This window comes from Curcuma longa, chromosome 3 (assembly GCF_044706935.1).
Source record: "Curcuma longa cultivar G26 ecotype Majalengka, Jawa Barat chromosome 3, ITB_CL_G26_1.1, whole genome shotgun sequence".
NCBI lineage: Eukaryota > Viridiplantae > Streptophyta > Magnoliopsida > Zingiberales > Zingiberaceae > Curcuma > Curcuma longa.
Window position 1 is genome coordinate 13,842,475 of NC_133863.1, and position 21,065 is coordinate 13,863,539.

General features: G+C 35.1%; 1 protein-coding gene across 1 annotated transcript; it reads right to left on the reverse strand.

Annotated features, from left to right (window-relative positions):
* Positions 1–397: 397 nt before the first annotated feature.
* LOC141823260 (serine/threonine-protein kinase STY17-like) lies at positions 398–17,872 on the reverse strand. The gene is made up of 16 exons (XM_074710519.1): positions 17,319–17,872; positions 16,985–17,099; positions 15,330–15,439; positions 15,056–15,172; positions 13,861–13,933; positions 7,874–7,984; positions 5,772–5,822; positions 5,451–5,587; positions 5,241–5,348; positions 5,039–5,112; positions 4,661–4,836; positions 4,045–4,140; positions 3,782–3,862; positions 3,647–3,697; positions 3,207–3,347; positions 398–922 (listed from the first exon to the last, which is right to left on the reverse strand). Exons 1-16 carry the CDS (start codon positions 17,498–17,500, stop codon positions 896–898), a joined length of 1,650 nt encoding a protein of 549 aa, XP_074566620.1. The 5' UTR covers positions 17,501–17,872; the 3' UTR covers positions 398–895.
* Between the last annotated feature and the right edge of the window lie 3,193 nt (positions 17,873–21,065).

Genomic DNA, 21,065 nt, shown 5'->3' on the forward strand with positions numbered 1-21,065 from the left:
CCAAATCCAGGATTCAGTGGCGGATCTATTCCCGTTAGTTCGGGGTAGGTTCCCTGCTAGATTCGATCCTCGACATTCAGTCGAACACCAGCAAAACAACAAAAGTTAGATGAATTTAGATGCCCAGAATTCAGAATTAGTAGCAGCATTGCCATTAATGTGTCTAATTATGCATTTAATCGCGAGTTTCTCTCATCCTAATGAGGCCAAAAATGGAATTCAAACACTTATCGATCCAAATTATAATGTAAATGAGCGATGAAAGATCAAAATCATTCAGGAAGTAGTTGTATGCGAAACAAAAGGAACCTTATCGAACCTCTGAATCATCAGAAAACAGAGAGGAAAGAAAGCTATTCAAAGGTTGGTCATTCCCCTGAATAGCAAACACCAAATACAGAACAATGCTACAACATGAAGCCTTTGGCACAAGTATGTATACAGTATACATTCCATTTTTGTATGTACATCCCATTTGGACACAAAAGATGTCGATCTTGTGTGGCAACTGACAAGCATTTGATTCAAAACTCAAAGGAAGAGGATCAGATTTGTGTTACAGAAGGCGAACAAGTTCGCGATAGTTACATACAAAAACGGAAAGTTGTAGTCGTATGGATTTGTTTGATAGACAAGGTTAGCACACGTGAGATGACAAGCATGGATACAAAAACACCATGGAAAAACTTGAGCAATATTTACAGTAGCCGGCTGATGTCTCAGTGCTGCGGTTTGAGGTCACTTGTAACTTTTAACTTGGTATAAGGAACAGAGATATGTTTCTGAAATATTCCATGTCGGCGTATCAACAACTTGCACACAATGGCAAATCCAAACTCAGGAAGAAAAACAGTAAATCGATCGGTAATTCTATATCATAATACAGCAACTTGGCTCACTGCACGCTTGCTTCAACAGATGCCTGCGAGAGAGAAACAAAATCCATGTACTTCCATCAAAAAAGCATGTTCAAGATACAATTTATCGATGTTTTTGATTTAGAAAAGTCAAAATTTGCAAAAAAAAAAAAAAAAAAACTTTTATCATGAAACAAACTAGATGCCTTTAAAAGTCATTTAGATCTCTATAAGAAGAAAACAAATTCATTGCCGTGCAACACCAAGGGAAAAGTTCTAGTCTTCTCTAGTGCTCTTTTTCCACTACTTGTTGTATCGTTGAGTAAAATATAAGAATCAAATCCACACGAACACATTGAATCTATTCGCTCCTTTTTTCTCCGGTAAGTCTTATTATACACATTCATTTTGTACTTGATAATAAATCATCTTTTAGTTAGAATAGGCTAAAGCAGGGGCGTAACCAAGTGAGGACGGAGGGGAACAACCGCCCCCCCCCCCCCCCCCCCCCCTGAATTTTTTTAAAATTAATACTATATATATAATATATATTTTTAAAAAAATTAAGACTAATTAAAATCAAAATACGTCTGATTCATATCCATTTCTATCTCTGTTTCTTTCCCAAAAATAGTCCTAAATCCTCAGTGTCATTTAACCAGCCGATTCACCACCGTTCGTCGTCAGAAAATGACCACATATTTAGAAAACTCTCAACTTAAGTTATCCATTAATATCACTTTTGCGAGGAAATATCATGATTTGGAACAAGTCTGTCGACCCTCTTCGGCGGAGTTGTGTAACACATTTCTTGTCGTCGCTGTGAGTTCTCATCGTCAGAAATTATGGTTTGAGGAAGCTTAGGCTTGATTTTAATACTTAGAGTGTGCTTTCAGAGACTGTGGTGCGTGGTGAGTAGAAGTGAAACCCAACTGACTTTTCGATTGTTAGTTTGATTTTTGAGCATTTCAAAAAGTTTGAACTTTGGTTGATTAATTGAGTTGTGTTCTTGAATAAGTGTTGAAGAAAATAGATCCGGAGATCGACGGATTGTTGTTTCAACTAGAACCAAGAGCTAAAGTCAAAATTTTCAAATTTAAGTTAATTTTCAGCTCCTTAAATTCAAAATTTAGACTTTTGAATTGTGAAAATAGACCAACACTAATGTTTGGAATTTTCAAAAAATTAGCTTGTATTTTTTTAAGTTTTTTCAAGCTTTTAGAGTTGGATAATTCGATTTTGGAAGTGTTGATGCACATTATAATTGTGAAATATAATTTTTAAAACTTAGTGTATAGTTGTAAAGTAAAATGCAAAGTTTAGGACTTCTAGAAAATTTCATTTGGATTCGTCCTCTCTGATTGAAAATCCTAACTACACCACTGCTAAAGTGTGATCTTATCTTCAATTACTTAATTGATTTCAAATTATTTAATCTGGTACCAACAATCTAAGTCAAAGACTAAACAATTCAAAATTTGTGGCTCCTTTTTGTTGTTTCTTTAATTTCTTTTAGAATATAAAAAAACATCATGCCGTTTGGTATACCACATGGAATTTTAGTTCGAATCAGTCAATTAACCTTATTCATTATCCTTTCTTGGAGTATGCTTGTGTATTCCTTAAGTTAGAAGCTTCCTCAAATAAAATTTTCCAATTTTGTGCCAACTAGTTCCCAAACTACCACTTGAAAGTTTATTATTAGGTCCGATATCAAAACTCCAAAGTTTCATGATTCTGCTCAGCGGGCTGGCTGTATAGCTAACCAAAAACTCATTCAAGGCGACATCATGTTCCAAGATTTTCGCCAATGCCATCAACATTTTATCCTCCATCCACCACTAGACAAGATACTTAGCCTAAGTTATTAATATTTCATTCACCTTAGTGTGTTGATGCATGTCAAGTGTCGACACGGTACAATACTCATCAGCATGAGCAACATATCGGCATGAGAAAATAATTTGTAAGTTTACCTTCTGATTTCGCCTTTAGTTTGATTCTTGATCCATGATTGAAGCTCACAGTTCTGAGCTCAACATATTTTTTATTTCTTTGTTATTTTATCACACCTTACATTTTATCACAATTCTGAGCTCAATACATTAAATATGTAGCTTGATTTATTTTATCTCATGATCGGAATAGGCTAAATCTGATCTTATCTTCAATTATTTATCGGAAGAAATTATTGTAATCCGCCCAACAATGTGAGATTGACTAAAGAAATCAATTGTAGGAATATAATCTGAGTAATAGCTGAATATCAAAAGTAAACAAGAGAGTTGAGTTTAACAAGGTCAAAATTCTAAATGAACAATCCGGTTCGAGAATAAATTATTTTAGTACCTGAACAAGCTGCAGAAGCTCCTCCAGTTCTCCTGTGATCTCTTTAAACGAGGGCCGTTTACCAGGAATAGAATCCCAACATCTGCGCATTAAATCTTGTAACCTGGGATGCATATGATTCGGAGGATCTGGACGTAGGCCCTGTTTTCGCACAATTCCATCTCGTAAAACTAGTTCATTGCTGTCTATTCTGAACTAGTATATCTTAAAGACAGCATATGCCGGTTTAAAACACCAAACCACATAAATGCATGCACCAGAAGAATCTAGCAAATTATGTTTGTTTCTCAAAACAATGAATTAAAACCGACAACACGTCTTAATCATTTTGAAAAGGTGTTAGACAATTTGCTTTTTAGGCAATAGATGGCGACTTTTTGCAGAAAAGCGATCAAATGCTGAATGATCTTAATCATCAAGATTAGTTAAAAATAACTAACCTGTCTGACTCCGAGAGCAGCTTGCAAGGGCGACATTTTATCATACGGAACCTTCATTACAACAACAATAAATCATCAATCCTTCAAAAGTTCTGTGTAACAAATCTGAGATTCAAGTAGGACTACTATGCATACCCTTGATGTTGCTAGCTCCCACAGCACAATTGCAAAACTGAACACATCAGCCTTGTAATCATAGAGTAGGTGGTTTATAACCTTGGCAGAACAAAAACACAAAGTAAATCAAAAGTAACACTTCTAAAAAATGGCCAACGCGGACACTAAGGGCAGTTTTGATAGAGGACAGCATTGAGCACATAATCTGCGGTCACCAAGTGGCCAGCTTTTATTAGTCACAGATACAGAAAAGGGGTTTTTTTTTAGCATGCGAGAGTCACCTCAGGAGCCATCCATCTGTATGTTCCAGTTTCAGCAGTCATAATTCCCTCTTCATTCTGAAACCGAGCCACACCGAAGTCAGCCACCTTCACGACCTAGGTGATTGTAAAATTGCATTAACAATACTTGTGACAAACAAGAGTTGATAAGTCAGCCATCTTCACAACCTACGTGATCAGAAAATTAAGACTAATTAAGGCAAAACAAGGTTGTATTAACTCGTGAACTAACAAACTGCACAATTTTTTCAATAATAAGATGAAATCCCAGCTTCTCTAGTGTGTAAGAGTAAATCCCTATATATGATCATACAGGCACAAGAATATTCAAAGAAAAAGAGGAATCACAAAAATCTTGAATGTAGAGAGGGCCTCTTAAAATCAAATAAATTCTATAGGTACTCAACGATGAAGCTTGATTTTTTGTCGCATTCCATTATGGAAAGGTTCAAAATGACCTAGGCGAAATGCAAACAGCAAGCAGCTACATCTTTCAAAAGAGATGTCATATTGAAAACTGTCAATTTGAAAATCGAAGAAGATTTAGACAATGTATAAGATGATAGCTAGTTCCGAATGATAGCATAATGAAACGCAATAATTGAAAACCGCATACGTTGTTGGCATCCATCAGGAGGTTAGCTGTCTTGAGATCCCTATGAATGATATTGTTTTGGTGTAAGTAGTCCATCCCTTTGCAGATATCGATTGCAAACTTTAGTAATTGGGGAAGCTCCAAACTCATGTGATGCTTGTGCAGGTAATCATAAAGGTTTCCACCCGTCATGTACTCTACCAAAAGAAGTAATCGACTAGTGAGGAAAAAATTGGAGTAGAATCTTACAAGCAATTACCTATTCCTATTGTGAATAACAAGCAAATGAGAAAAAATAAAATAACTGCTAACTAATTAATTAAATTAAGCAAAAGGAGATCTAATAATAATCAACACTAATTATTGAGTTAAAAATTGAAATTCTAATTCTACAATTACCTGTTACAATACAAAATTCATTAGGCTTTGTGCATGCACCAATAAAGCGAACAACATTATTGTGGTGGACTTTCCTGAAATACAAACGTTTCCAGACTGATAAAGAAGAAAGAGTACCATAGTTTTATTGCATAAAAGAATAATAGATGAAGTGGAATATGTATATAGTATAAAAAGTACAAGATGATTATCTACAAATCACCTTAAAATTTCTACTTCTTGATTGAATTCCAAGGCTATCGCTTCATTTAGCTTTTCAGCTTTAAGAATCTTTACAGCAACGTCCTGGCCTAAGTAGGTAGCACGATACCTGTATAAAACAGCATTAGAGCACAAGGACACTTGCAGTCAAGATATGTAACAAAAGAATATGAAAAGGGAAGAGCGACAACTCATAACTTATCAAACTTACAAATCGCCACAAGAACCACATGCAATCTTCTTTCCCATCTTCAAGCATCTTTTATCAATTTCCCAATCACCAGCCTTCATTAATGAACCAAGCACCTTATCACTAGCTGAAGAAAGAGATGCACCAGAGAGGGACCCCTAAATTTATTGAAAAGTAGAACCGTAAGCATGTAAATAATTACATATGCACAGCCTACTATACAAGTATTGGAATTTAATACAAGTTTCGAAAACAAATACAAAATTGTATTCTTATGTTGCACAAGTATATCTGGCAACAGTAAGACTAGCAAGGTTTTTGGTGAAACTAACAAGAGCATACCTCATTATTTGCAACTGCAGAATCAAGTTCCCTAATCAAGCCCTCCGTTTCCTGACCATACGAATGCAAAATCAGCAACTTTTTGGCTCGGAATAGATGCCTGATATTAGAACTAGGGTAGCAGTATCACAGAACCCTAGATTTACTTGAGGGTTCACATAGAGAAAGTTTACTAATCATGCAAAATTAGTATTTGGTTCATGGGCATTACTAGAATAGCAATGCTAGTGAAAAAACATAATGACGAATTGTTTTGTTTATAAAAATTTCATCCAGGCAAACAAAGACGAGAAGAGCAATGCTAGAAAAAAAGTCAAAAGACTGATAGTTTGACTTTCATTGCCCTCAATGTTTTGAAAACCCAAACTAGTGATCAAATGAGACCGTGAAACGGATCAGGGACAATTCAACCAGTTTGACCTATGTAGTTGAAAAGGTCATCTGGCCATGGTTATTCGTATGTATTGGAAGTTTAAAAAACCTAAGTATTGGCTGTATCAAATGGGTGGAAACAGAATCTGTAAAAAAAGTCCATTCAATTAATTTAATTGTAGTCAGATTAATTAAATGAAAATTTTATTTAACCAATTTAATCAATGATTTTAAAATATGATTATTTTAATTAATTGAATCGATTAAAAATCTCATTTAATTTATTTGTAATTTGAAATATGATTCAATCCCAAATTTAATTAATTTAAACAATTTTAATTAAAAACTGGTTTATCAAATCAATTTTAAAATCTGATTAAAATCAATTTTAATTATTTTCATTAATTTTAGTTGATTAAATTCCATTAAATTAATTATATTAATTGAATTAAAATCTCATTTAATTTATCAATTAATAAAATTATATAGAATGAATTAGATTGCACTGAATACATTAATTAAAAGTAAAATAATAACAGTTAATGTAATTAAATTTAATTATTATTAATAATAAATAAATAATAATCTTAGCTCCTATAACCCTGTCCTTACTCTTCACCACACCATTCAATTTATCTTACTTTTTCTTGAACTTCTAGAGAACATTGGAAACTACCAGTAGAAGAAAACTTCAAGCTCCAACCTCATCTTCTCGGTCATGATAGTGCTCCACCATACTCCTCTCCGCGCACTCCACATAGAATTCAACCTTGATGCCTTCTCAACCTTTGATGCCCAATCTTCTCACAAATGCTGCAAACAGCCAAAGCTTGAATCCTCAAATTCTCTTCCTCTGAAAACCAGATTTTCTTTCTATTTCCCCTTCTGTACCAATAGCAAGTTATTCTAAATGTTCATCCCCACGCTATCGATGTCTAAAAAGTGTAAAGATTCCAAAGTGGACTTGCAGAGATTGATCCAATTGACTATTTTCGCTCAGTTATTTCTTCCAACTTCTAACCAATTTCAACTTGTTTAGCATGAAATTTGATCATTTTACTAGCTGATTACTGAATATTTTAATAATCTTGACATGGTGTTTGAGAAATCCATAGAAATGGGATTGGCTGCAGTGTTCCTGATCCAACTCGGCTGATCCCAAGTTTGCCAACCATTATGACACCATAGTCATATTTAATGTTGGCATGCACATCAATCATGAAAAAAGATCAAAATTAGGAAGACATACAATGTTTTCTTAATATTCCTCCATAATTTCAAAACAAGATTTTTGAAACAACTGTTACGGAGAAAAAATCTACCTGGTTTGAGTAGGGGAATGATATGGTAAATTGCATAAAGAATATCTACCTGGTTTGAGTAGATATGGGGAAAAATCATATTAAATAGGACTAATATCCAAATGAAGTAAAAAAAAAATATTTAGAAATTCTTTTTTATCATGCAATGTTCTCTGTCCATAACAAAGATTCAACTTGAATGGTAAAATGATAACTACTCATATAACATCAATCCGAAGTGCTAAATCCATGATTATTCATTTATCCCTTTTCCCCATGTTTTTGCACCTATACCCCAGGTACAATCGTCGACTGAAAAAAATCCCATTATGGCAAGAAAGAAAAAACATGACCGAACTACTAAAATAATTTCAAGTGTCACAACTTATATGGGAAAAAATGATAAAAGAAAGGACAACAAAGGTTTACCTCCTCAGGCCAACCATCGACTTCAAACCAGTCCAAAGAATAGCCATCAGTTGTTGAAAAAACATGAGCTTCACGTATGTTCAGCCCAATGTCGGCGAGCAAAGCAGATAACTAAATAACACATTGAACACTGACATTTGTAAAAATTAAAAAGGGAAAAAATATGAAAGTAGTAAGCAATACTTCACACGAAATTAGGCAATGAGATCTTTATATAAGAAATGTAAAGAAAAAGTTCACAAAATTGAAGTTTAAAAGATAAACAAAGGGAAGGCAATGTTGTTATCATCAATAAATATTAGTACTGAAAAACAGCATATAACTCAAAATTAACTTCATCAAGCAGGCTGAATGTGTCACTTTATGAAAGAGTCTTTTGGCCATTGCTTGGCTCCTATAAATGGTTCAATGACCATAATCAAACTGTTAGTCCATATCTAGTATCTTGTAATGAATCCAAGCTCCAGCTACTGCTAAACCACTCCAGTCATTGGCATGTAAGCATAAAAGGGCAGCCCGGTGCACGAAGCTCCCGCCATGCGGGGTCCGGGGAAAGGATCCATTGTACGCAGCCTTACCTTGCCTTTGGCAAGAGGCTGTTTCCAGGATTTGAACCCGTGACCTCTAGGTCATTGGCATGTAAGCATCAAAAGACAAAAAAAAGGGGTTTATTGTAGGTGCCTGTGATAGATTGAATGTGGTGATTCATCAAAATTCTCCACTCTTAGTTGAAGTGTAAAACTTCTTCTAGCACATTAGACAGAATATGCGCATGTTGAAATATTTTGTGCATATGCATATATTCCAAGCCATACACTATCAGAAGATGGGGGGGCTTGAACTTCATTAACTCAGAATGCACTGACCGTCAGTAGCATCTTCTTAAAATCTGAATAGAATTCAATTTAAAGAATAAATAAAAGAATTGTTTTATTCTTAACTTTTATCATTCTAAAAAATCACACCTAATTTTATGGTGAAACATCTTTCTCTTGCTCAAGTACTTTATTTTTCTTTTCAAAATCTATTTTTTAAGCAAGCAGAAAGGTTTTAGAAAATTTTCTAAAACAAACTTCTCTATGCCGCTTTTCTTCAGAGCATATAATGTACCCATATATTCACCAATCAAGTCTCAGTTTATTATATGGATCGAGATGCGCGACTAGTATCCTCAACAGTCATCACTCAAAATCTTGCTAATAGAGACAATAATAGAGACAATTCACTTCATTTATTTAAATCGTGTCATGTTGAGCAATAGGGGCAAGACATACAATTCTGACAATATTTCAAAATTTGTCATAAGGGATACTTGATATTTTTGCATGTCCAGCCTGATATAGAACTCAATACGTACGAGCCTAACAAACATTATAAAGTTAAAATACAAAATCTTGACAGCAAATTATATAATCATAACTAACTTAGATTCATGTAAGAAAAATTATCTGGAAAGAGAATCTTTATTTGTCAATAATAGTTACAAGTATAACTTGATTTAGGAAAATTCTAACTAAGAACATCTTCCCAAGTTTCAAATGCTAATCCTATGGAAGCAAGAACTTGGTAGTGAGAAAATTTCTCAAATATTTATTAAGATTAATATTGCAAAAAATAAATAGCCCACAGTATTAAGATGCAAAACAAAAGTAAGCCTAAATTTATCATTAACAGTTACGACCTGAATTTTCTAGCATTAACTTTCTTTTGCAGTACTGATGAAACTTAGCAAGATCAGCTGTGGAAAGTTGGGTGAGGTTGGCAAAAATCTTATGCTGTTACAAGATTGTGGCAGTTTTATAGGTTAAACAAGAAAACAATACGATAGAAGTTCAATGTTATGACAAATTATTGAGGATAAGTATCTTTTTGTGAGAATTGATGGTGCGGTTGATTGGGGAATCAAAGAGATTATGATTGTAGGAATGTATAAATTGTATATTGAGGTCAAATTTGTGTTGCTATGTACTACATATCTGATACAGTAGATTTCGGATGTCGGTCAGCCGAGTACTCCTTTAGATGTTTGTCGGCTGAATGATCCTTGCGCTTCCGTACCAGGTAGAAGGATTTTCCTACCCAAGGTCAACACAAGATCAGAGAACATCGGTCCTGTCCCGACAACGCTCCTCCGATACTTAAATGATATTTTGAGAGTAGGAAATAGCAAAGTGAAAAAGATGATTGTATGACAGTGAGCATACCTCCTCTTGATAGTGAGCATACAACCAAATCATTCTCCGTCACCAGACCCATCGATCATCGCTCGATCTACTTCTTACTCGAGCAAACCAGATCACTAGATCAAAGAGAGGAAGAGGGAAGCATCAAGCGAGCCTAGTTTTTCCATCAAAGTCGAAGGGGAAGACAATCATGGGACCGACAACTTCCCACCATGGGTTGTCCCCCCTTCTCAATCATCAACGCCTTAGCCCTCGTTTTCCCAGAGACGATACCAATTATGATACAGTAAATTTCGGATGTCGCTCAGTCGAGTACTCCTTTAGTTGTTCGTCGGTTGAATGCTCCTTGAGCTCTCCATACCAGGTAGAAGGATTTTCCTGCCCAAGGTCAACACGCGATCAGAGGGCGTCGGTCTTATCCCGATAATGCCCCTCTAATGCTTAAATGAGATTTTGAGAGCAAGAACTAGCGAAGTGAAAAAGATGATTGTATGAGAGTGAGCATACCTCCTCCTGACTTATGACCTTTCTTTTATAGTTGTTACTACGTAATGACGCCCTTTATGAATCTCGAGCATCTTTGGATTCTAAATCTGACTCCCAAACACCTTCATATTCTGAATCCGATTTCAGAGCACCCTCTAACTCCGGACCCAACTGTTAATTAGGTTAAGTTTCCCGAGCTTAGCTTCTTCTTAAACCCACGTATTGAGCCAACCCAGCCGACCTATCCCTAATAATCACATATTATTACAGAGTATCAATATCCATGAGTTAATACTTGTTGTAAGGGAAATTATTCATTGTCACATCCCTAGGTAGCTCCTGAATATTAATGTTATTAAGAAATATTACACTCATGACACTCTCCCTCAAGTTGGTTTAAATATATTGTACAAACTTAACTTTTTACAGAAATAGTAAGCTCTAAATTCTTTTAACTATTTGGTCAGCTAGTTACAATCAATCTCTATATATTTTATCCTCTCATGAAACATAGGGTCAATCCAAGAGTTTATCCTCTCATGAAACATAGGGTTCAGCTGCTTGATTGTTGAAGTAAAACTTCATTGGCTCTGTAGTTCTATATCCCAAACAGGCTTGCATATTACTAGGGTCATTGCCCTATATTCTACCTCTGCACTTAATCTCTCTATAGTTATCTACTTTTTGCTCTTCTAAAATGATAAAGTTACCTACTAAAAGGATACAATAGTTATATGTAAATTATTTATCTCTACAAGAACTTGACTACATTTGTATCTAAATGCCTCACAATTTAAAGATGACCTAGATCACAAACTAACATATCTCCCATTGAAGCACTCTTGAGGTATCATAGTATCCTTGTAGCTCCTATTCAATGATTATGACCTTCAAATAGTAAATGAGATGTTATATCCACTATGAAATAGTTTAATTTTCCTAATTAGTGCTCCCCTTGTCCTAGTACTAATCTAACACAAATCTATGCATGCCAGACCCCTCAGGCATATTCAATCATGCTTGCATTGTGAATATGTATATATACTTTTAAGCAAGCAAACTTTATACTAAGGAAGTACTTGAGGTACCCAACTCTTTTATGATAGAGATAAGCTTTCAATTAAGTTATCCTAATGGAGTCATCATCAATTATAATGTTGTTCAGGTAGATAATAAAAAGGATATGTCTTCTTGACTGTGAAATAATGTAGAACTTTGTGGGATTTGTAAGACTCCTAGTTATGTTGTATTGAAGAAGAGCTGAGCTTTCCAAACCAAGCTTTCAAAGATTATTTTAGTTAGGCACCTTCTGCTTACACATGAGATAATCCTCTTAAGCAACAAACTTGGAGGTTGCTTCATGAGCCTCCTTAGAAAGTTCTTAATAAGCATTCTCTATATGAAGCCGATAAAGGGGCCAGGAAAAATCAGCAAAGCTGAGCTTTCCAAACCAAGCTTTCAAAGATTATTTTAGTTAGGCACCTTCTGCTTACACATGAGATAATCCTCTTGAGCAACAAACTTGGAGGTTGCTTCATGAGCCTCCTTAGAAAGTTCTTAATAAAGCATTTTCTATATGAAGCTGATAAAAGGGGCCAGGAAAAATCAGCAACTAGAGAGGAAGTGATGCACTGAAGTAATGTTAGCTACTTAAGAAAAAAAGGTTTGGCTACTGAGGAAAAGGTGTTAATGTAATCGATGCAAAGTAGCCCTTAGCCACCTAACAAGCTTTAAGGCAGTGTGATCCGAGAACATTTAATCAAGAAAATTCATTTGTATTCCAACTTCCCTGTATGAAGTAACCGATTCCTAAGTATCATTAGAATAGAGTGCATCCATCTCATTGATCATGGCTTGTCGCCATACATGATTCAACAAGAACTCCAGAATACTCTAATTTGATATGAAAAAAATAACAGGGTGGTTACTTGCAATCTAATTGGATATGCATGTTTAGCAAGAAACAGCAACTACATAATGGTTCTGATTAGACAAGTTCCAATGATTGTATTATTAAGAATCTAGAAAGAAGTTTCAGAAGAAGATTAAATAGCCATATAAATTTTTTTTGCTGCTTATTGGAGAAGGCAAACCATAGATCAACATGAGCATCATGAAATTTCTTTTAAGATACAGAGCTAATGCTAGGGTAAGATCCAAATCATCCCCGGGAAGTGCAAAGAGAGAAAAAATAATAATAAGCTCCAGAGGTAGAAAGTTTCTTCTTTTTAATCTGAATGATCAAGATCTGGATAACGGAAATATGCTCGCTATTCTGTTGGCATTCATCAACATTAAGCTGTGTTCTCACAACCCTTTAGGTTCAAGTTCAACTACATGGATCTCATCCCTTCCTTGAATTGATGTTGTCTGCATTGTCTCTCCTCGATCCCTACATTGATGTAAATCCCATGCACCAGAATAACCTACTTTTTTCAAAACAAACACAAGCCTTCAAGTAATGTTTAACTCTCACTAATTATATGTACTAGAACTAAAATTGTACATTAATTTTGATCACTAAAGAAAAGTTTCTAAGTAAATCTATGGCTTGAATCTCATTTTGTGTTGGGCAACACGGTCAAAAAGTACCTTGTACCTTTCCAGTAGTATCCTGAAACTCAATACTGATCGGCATGAGCAAGTTCTCTTGTATCATTTGTGTCGATGAGTAAGATGTAATCAATAGTCCAGAGATACTTGTAATATTTTGTAACTTATTGCTTTGAAATTTTAATTCAAATCCTTCTGAATTGTTATACCTTATATTTAAAAAGAGGATTATAGGGTCAAAATTTATTTGCCCAAGTGAAAGAGGATTTTATTGTCAAACTTTATTTGCCCAAGTGAAAGAGATTATAGCGACAAAATTTATTTGTCATCTTGCCACAATTGGGAGCATGCCAAGTATCAACATTGAACTGCACGACACTAAGACCATACTGTCCTAATCGAGACAAGATTTTATACCTTGAATAAGACAACTTTAAACCTTTTAAGATGACCTTGAATCCTATCAGTTATTTCAACACCATGTATCTCAGCAACTAAACAGATGAATCTGATTTTTAACTAAACTATGTTTGTAGAAATCAAGTTTGTATTAATAACAGATCATATTTGAGTAAATTATTGATGTTTTTGCTAAGTGCATGGTAAGAAAATTGGTCATTAAATGGGAAATAACTTGAGATTTCTACTTACAAGAGGATTATCTGAGAACAAACTGCTACTTGTCTGAATGACTAATCTATTGGCAGCATGAACAGGGAAGAGAAAAGAAAGAAATTTTCTAATTCTCATAAGAAGCCACTCTACCTGACTAAGGAGCTTGGGCTTGTCAATTGATGAAAATATTATCTCATGAACTGGGACGTCCTTGATGTCTTGCCTGCAAGTTACCGGTGCAATTTGTTTTAGAAAACAAACAAATCATTAAGATAAGTTCATCAAGCACAATACTGAGAATAATCAGGCATATTATATTGAAAAATTAATAGAAGTAACAGTTTAATCAGCATTTTAGAATATCATGATATTTCAAATGTGATAATTTAGTACTTTTGCTTTTGTTGTACTTCTCGACTTTATTAGAAACAACAGGATCTAACATCCAACATGAGGAATCCAGATTGGCCAAATCTAACAAATAGAGTAGTATATTGATGGCAAAGACTGACTTTCATGTTGACTAGGACATCCAGGAGGATGAGTTTGGATAATACCAAACAAGATTTAAACTAAAAAATGTGTAAGCTCGACGTGTCTATGAGTTTAAAATCTATTTTCTAAGTTACTCTTTCTGCTTGCTCTCTAAGTGATGCAAATTACTTTGGCATAGGTTAACAACTTCTGAAATATTCACAGTTAAGAGTTTTTGTTACTTCTAAAGGAAATTTTGAAGTGACAAACTTAGCCTGATACATAAATAAGGAACGTGAATCAAGGCAATAATTTGATATTTTACAATTGTAGTGTTATAGTTCATCCCTTCTCAAATTGACAAAAACAAAAGATACCAATCAAACTGTAGTCATGAGAAGATCATTTAGTTGGTTACATATTGTAACATCAACATTTCTCTTGCTGCATTAAGAAGAAAAGCCAGTAGATATATTTTCATTTCTCTTTAACTATACTTGTTACCATCAACAGAATGAACTGGTTGTTTAGAATTCTACAAAATTTTGTACATACGATTTCTCTGTCTTCACTTAGCTTTAATTTTTTCGACATTGCAATTCCTGCACACTATCCACTTCACACAAAAAACATGAATTAGTCTATATGAAAGTCAATGTGGAGACTGGAGAAGAGGACAATTGGAAATCCAAAACAAAATAATTTAACTATTCCTCTGTCCTCAAAGCCCCTCGTATTTGCAAACAAAGAATTTACAACGTTCATGAGTATTTACATGAATATCATATGGTTAACAGTTTGAACTTTAAAGTTTTACCAATACCATCAATATTCAAAATTAAATGGATTAATTTTATCAATAAGTATGCACCTAGCAGAAAGAGCCTCCTCTGCTTCTCCATCGTCCTGAGCAACATCTCTAACATCTAAATTTAAATCTTCAAGCTTTGAGCATGGTTCAAAGTCAATACCTTGGTCTCCATTTCTTCTGAACTAATTTATAACAGTTAGCAATATCAACAATTGTTGAGCATCAACAAAACTTACACAGAATCTCATGCAGGGATATGCAGAAGGCAGAATGGAAGCAAATATGCCTATTTAACTTTGGAAAGGAAGAAAAGAAGTAAAGGTAAATAAAGTACCTCAAATTTGGTGCCTCGATTCTCTCATGGACACCATCACCAGACCCTTCGCCAGTTGAATCGACCGACTGTTGCTGACCATCATTTCCAGATGCACTAGTCCAAATGCACTTCACCATATGACATAAAATAGATGATAAATTACTGACTAAAAACATCACTCAAGGCAGCATGAGACATTCTATAGTTCGGAATCAATGTGCATTTTCTAATATGTATAGAGAGGATGAAGGGTAAGCAGGAGAAGTGTCAATGACCTCTGAACTGTATCCAGTCATAGGAATTACGAAGCCCACAAAAAAACTGAATGATAAGAAATGGCTGGTCATCTGAAGGATCTGATGAAAAAAAAACTGGCACATGCAGCAGAAGTATGGCATTGGCAAAAATGTTTAGTGTAAATATGCATGGACACAGCACAAGTTTGCACTTTCTGATTTTGGCCAGGTGAGTGACACAGAAAAACACTTATATCATAGTTGATGTGTGAGTTTATTTGAATTTGTACGCACAACCTCTAAAAGATTGACAGCACCTAAATGGGCAAGAGTTTCTTGATAGAATGAAGAGTCTTTTTTTACTTTATTATGCAGATACTTATTCCATAAACTACTTAACCTTCTTGAGCTCTTCTCAAATTTTTTCCCTCTGATTCTGTTTAAGGAGGTAATTAAACTTAACATACATGAGTATAAAAATATGAGGAAAACGGAACAAATACAATCAAATGTTATTTCATATGCAAAGATATAGTTCCTACCTGCATATAAGAAAATTGCCTATAAAAATAGTTCAAAAGCATATAAATGTAGGAATGCATGGAAAATAAGTGTTGACGTGGTGATTTAAACTATGTCCTTGATTGTGTGTTGAAGTAATCATCAATTTGTCTAAAACATTAAGAAGAGACGAGGAGCTAATTTATGAAGTTAAATGGATCAGAGAGGAAACTAAGCACAACAAATGGAATTCAAGTCATAATCATGTTGCCCAAAATAGATTATTTTTCTTTAAATTGTCGTTCTACAAGTTGTTTTTGGCACCAATCCTCAAAAGAAAAAAGCTCTAATACTCTAAGAGAAATAACTCAATAAGACACCAAGAATTCAAATGTCAAGTCCTCTATTGGAGAAACAGAAACTGGAACTCAAGTTAAATTATCCTTTATATCCATCACACTAAAAGCTACTTTGGCATCAATTCTCAAAAGAAAAGAGTTCTAATACCTCAAGAGAAATAGGTCCTTTATCCTTGTATGTTTTGTGTGTAGAGCACTAGTTTAGGTTTAGGCATATAATAGAGCTATGAGAATTTAGCAATCCTTTTTTCCACAATAGAGCTCTGAGAATTTCCATGTAGATTGTATTGCATAACCTATAATTCAAAACCTACAACTACAAATAAACTTGGTTCCTAAGACCCTTCCATGAGCTGAAAGATGTATCTTAAGATGGTCCAAAGGAATGTCATCAGTCATGTCGATAATTACAATGACCAACTGCTAAATACAATGTCATTGATTATAACAATAGATGTAAGCATAGATATATCCAAAGACCAGATGGATATGCTAAAAAAGAATCAAACTTCACAGGTTAAACAAAACTGAAAAGGGCTGTCATGTGACAGGCATACGTATTAAGCTTTTCCGTTACCTTCAAAAAACGGACATAGAAGATTGGCCTCTTTTCTGGATCCTCAGCATCTGCAAGAATCTTCTGATGCAACAGGACGTCATCTACTCTATCCATGTTCAGATCGAGTCCATATCTAAGGAACACATAAAAAAAAGTGAACTTTAATCAGAACGAGAACCGTGCTATGATCTCTAATACCGAAATTAACAAACAACGAATTCACGATGATATAAGGAAAATATTTTTAAGAAACAAAGAGAACAGAAAGATTAAAAAAAAAACCTCTTACTTGAAGAGGAAGGCCAAGATAGCATTATTCACGAATCTCATCAGAGAAAATCAAAAAGGGTACCGTAGGGGCAAGCGGGCAAGGTGCGACCCGAGGAGGTTGCGGAGGTTGGGGTTGAAGACCGCCTCGTCGTTGCCGCTGTCGATGAGGCGGTCGTAGATATCGTTGCAGATGGCATCGTGAGGGGAGGGGCCACCGGGGAGGGGCCTCGCGGGCGACGAGCTCTCTCCCTCACCTTCCTCCATGGCGGTTGGCTAGGCGTGGGAGCCCATGCCCGCTTGGGCCTTGGACCGAAGCTAGAGCTTGAAATTTTGAATCTCGCGGCAGCGGTGGATGAAGAAGAATCTGGTAGAAGCAGGGAATGTTTGGGCGTTTGTGGAAAGGTCCGAGGAGGGCAGGCGGAGGAGGAGACGGCCAAAAGAAGGAATTTTTGGGGTGGGGGAGGCCGAAGGCAAGGCAAGGTCGCCTTTTTATCTTCTAACCGGATAAAGTCATGCGGAGTGGAGGTGCAGCAGAAGCAAGCGGCGGCAGAGCAGAGCAGAGCAGCGCAGGACAGCCTTTTGGAATCGCTGAGCTCGCTCCTGCGTTCGTTCGACACACTCTGGGAACCGACTCGATAGCCTTCCCAGTCCCCAGTCCCACCCGGCCGGCACCCATCGCCATCTTTTTAACACCGTCCCTCCACGTTTGGCTAATTTCCAAAAGCACCCATTTTTGACGTCAACTTTCCCTCCCAGCTCCACAAAATTCATTGGATTCTCCGCATGACACCCTCTCTGACTGCTGCATCATTCCATAAATTCGGCTTCCGTCGTTCATTTGCCATCTACACTCCGATTCCTCTAAATAAATGTGCATGTCGAGCAACACAATTATGGAAAAACTGACTGAACTCTCATAAAGATTCCACGAGCCGAGGTCAATCGGAATCTCAAAGAAGCAATGCAACAGAACAAATACGCAACAGAGACATCAAAATATAATAACGCCTTGCAAATTTTTTACTCATCCTTTCTCGCGTTTGCTTACTTTCCTTCGCCTTGCTGATTGGTGCGTTGCCAAAGAGGGGGCACTAAGCAATTCATATGGCACTATCAATCCGTCTCAAGCAAGTTGGACTTTAGAGCCTATTTCTATGCAACTTGAGCTTAAATTAGTTTCCATGAAACTTTCCGTTGTTGTGTTTATCTGCATACGAGCAATATCTCTGCTTCTTTGGGTGGAAAAAGTCTTAATTGATGCTTGCTTGGAAAATGAATCTGTTGTTTATGCTAAAATGATGATTTCAGAGCAAAGATTCAAACAAACTCTGGGTGAGAACAAAATTCTTGTTTGGTTGTCATCGACTACCTAACTTTGAGGGCATCACATTAAACAACACTAATTGGCTTTCATGACTAGCAGGGCACTACAGAAGGAGACTGTATATTTTAAAAAAAAAACTCAACAAGGTGCCACTTGTGGACAAATTCTCCATTAGAATATCGTGCCATTTCTTTGACAATTTGCAAGGTTCCGTTCAGATCGAGCGTATTTATGGATACAGAAACTTCTATCTTCAGGAATTCAAGACTGAACTTTTGACATATGAACGCCTGAGAAACTTTGATCTGATCAAATCAGAGGAGGGCATGGTTGATGTGGGAGAGGAGGAGAATCCTGCTGTCTTTGTTTGTATTATATTATATTCCCTCCATCAAATCGTGGATCTTGTGCTTGGCTTGGCGAGGATTGTTGAGGAGGCAGATTCCTGGATTAAAGAATGAGGCCCCTTTACTGCTCTCCACTCAAGCATGATCCACAAGGAGAGCTTTTTGGGGTGTAGTGGAAGTGTGACTTGCTTGCTTCCATTTGGAGCAATGTTCTTCTTCCCTGCTGAACTTTTTTTTTTTTAAATGAAGTATTGGATAGGGAACGATGTCTTTGATAAGTCCCCTGTAAAAACTCAATAAAGGTGAAGGATTTCATTCATAAATTTATCATGAATGACTAGCTAGCCGCAATCAAGACCTTCGAAATGATATAATGATGCAATTTCTAAGTTTGCAGATAGATCACAAGAATTGTTGGTAAAAACAGTTGAAGCAATAAACAACTGAAGTACCAATTGAGGTCGTCAAGTTTTGCTCCAAAGTTACCGATCAAAAATCAGAGTTTACAAACCAGTAACGATTTCGAAGATGCACCAGTAAACTCATAGTTCTCTATGAACTTTGAGTGCCTCCAACTCGAAGATGCATGCCTTCTTTCATTCATTAGATAGGGAAATGAGAGCACAAACTGTCACTATCTGAAACTGTAACTATTTGATACTTCCAAAATCATTCTTTTAATCACAAACACAGATGATAGCAGTTCATAGCTATTCAGGATTATCCTAGAACGCCCAAGACTTGTACAAGATCATCTTCCCAAGTGAATATACAATTCATATCATGCCCCTGAAGAACTGGATGAATTAATTGTCTTTTGCTGCAGAGCAACAATTTTATGGCATTTTTTATCATCACAAACATATTCTTCTTGACCTTCTTTACAAGATGATGTGTAATCTTGCCCAAGAACTCATGAAGGCTTACCTAGAAATTGTTATGTAAGAATGATCATGTATGCTTGATCACCCGTTTGTTGGTCATTAGACGCTCGTGCAAAAGTGTTTAATCAATTGACTAGGTGTTATTTTAGTCGATTGGTAGAGACTCAAATATTTTTAACAAAAACATTAATGATTTTATAGGACTTAATGGCTCAAAATATATATTTTTTTTAAAAAGTACAACAATGATATAGATTAAAAAACACCACCATTAGTACAACAATGATACCAATTTAGTATAAATCCAAAGTTTTTAAGATCCATGGACTAATGATCATCAAGATTCAAAGTGTAAAAGAACAGTTTAATATACAAAGTTTTCGTTAATATGAGATCCTGGAGAAAATTTATTGTACATAGTCTTATTTTATTTTGTAAGAAATTATTTTTAAGACTCTATGTTGACTCTTGCATGTTGTCATGTAGCAATGTACAATATAATTGACCAATGAACAAGAATGATTTAATTAGTCTAAAAAAAAATTAATGTACTAATAGTCATTAAATACTTCGTAAATGTGTTTAAATGCCATTAGTTGACTAGTTGGGAGAGAATTTTTTCTAAAAACTCACAAAACTAAATATATCCTATAAATTCAAAAGTAAAAGTTACCTTTAGCCCCACGGGTATGATGTAAAAGCATCCCATTGATTTGAATGTTAATATATATTCTCTTTATAAAAAATGATAAAATTCACATATCACATATATATTATATTAATATCTCCTTTTATTAACATACACTCATATTCATTTTAACATTAATATTCATTATTTATGGATCTCATTATTCACTCATTTTATCTTTATTTTTATTTTATATTAAATAAATAAATACACTCATCCATGTTAACTATGTTCAAAGAATTGAATGTTAATATGTGTGTAAATATTATAACATACATCTATATTGATTGCAATATTATTTGAATATTATAACATCCATCAATTAACATCAATGTGGATGCTCTAATAATAAAATATTTTGAAAATAAATAAGAGAATCAAAATTCAAATTATACCAAAAGGACTCTAAATATTTTAAAAGTTGACTCTAAATATATATAATTTGTACTCTGAATTTATCTTACAGACGAATTAAAAAGAAAAACCCATCTATCTCGAAGATTAGTCAAATTCAGACACCTAAATTATAATTGTCATCGATAATAATAATAAATAGAAGTGCCCCTTAGTGTATTCCTTCTTCTTA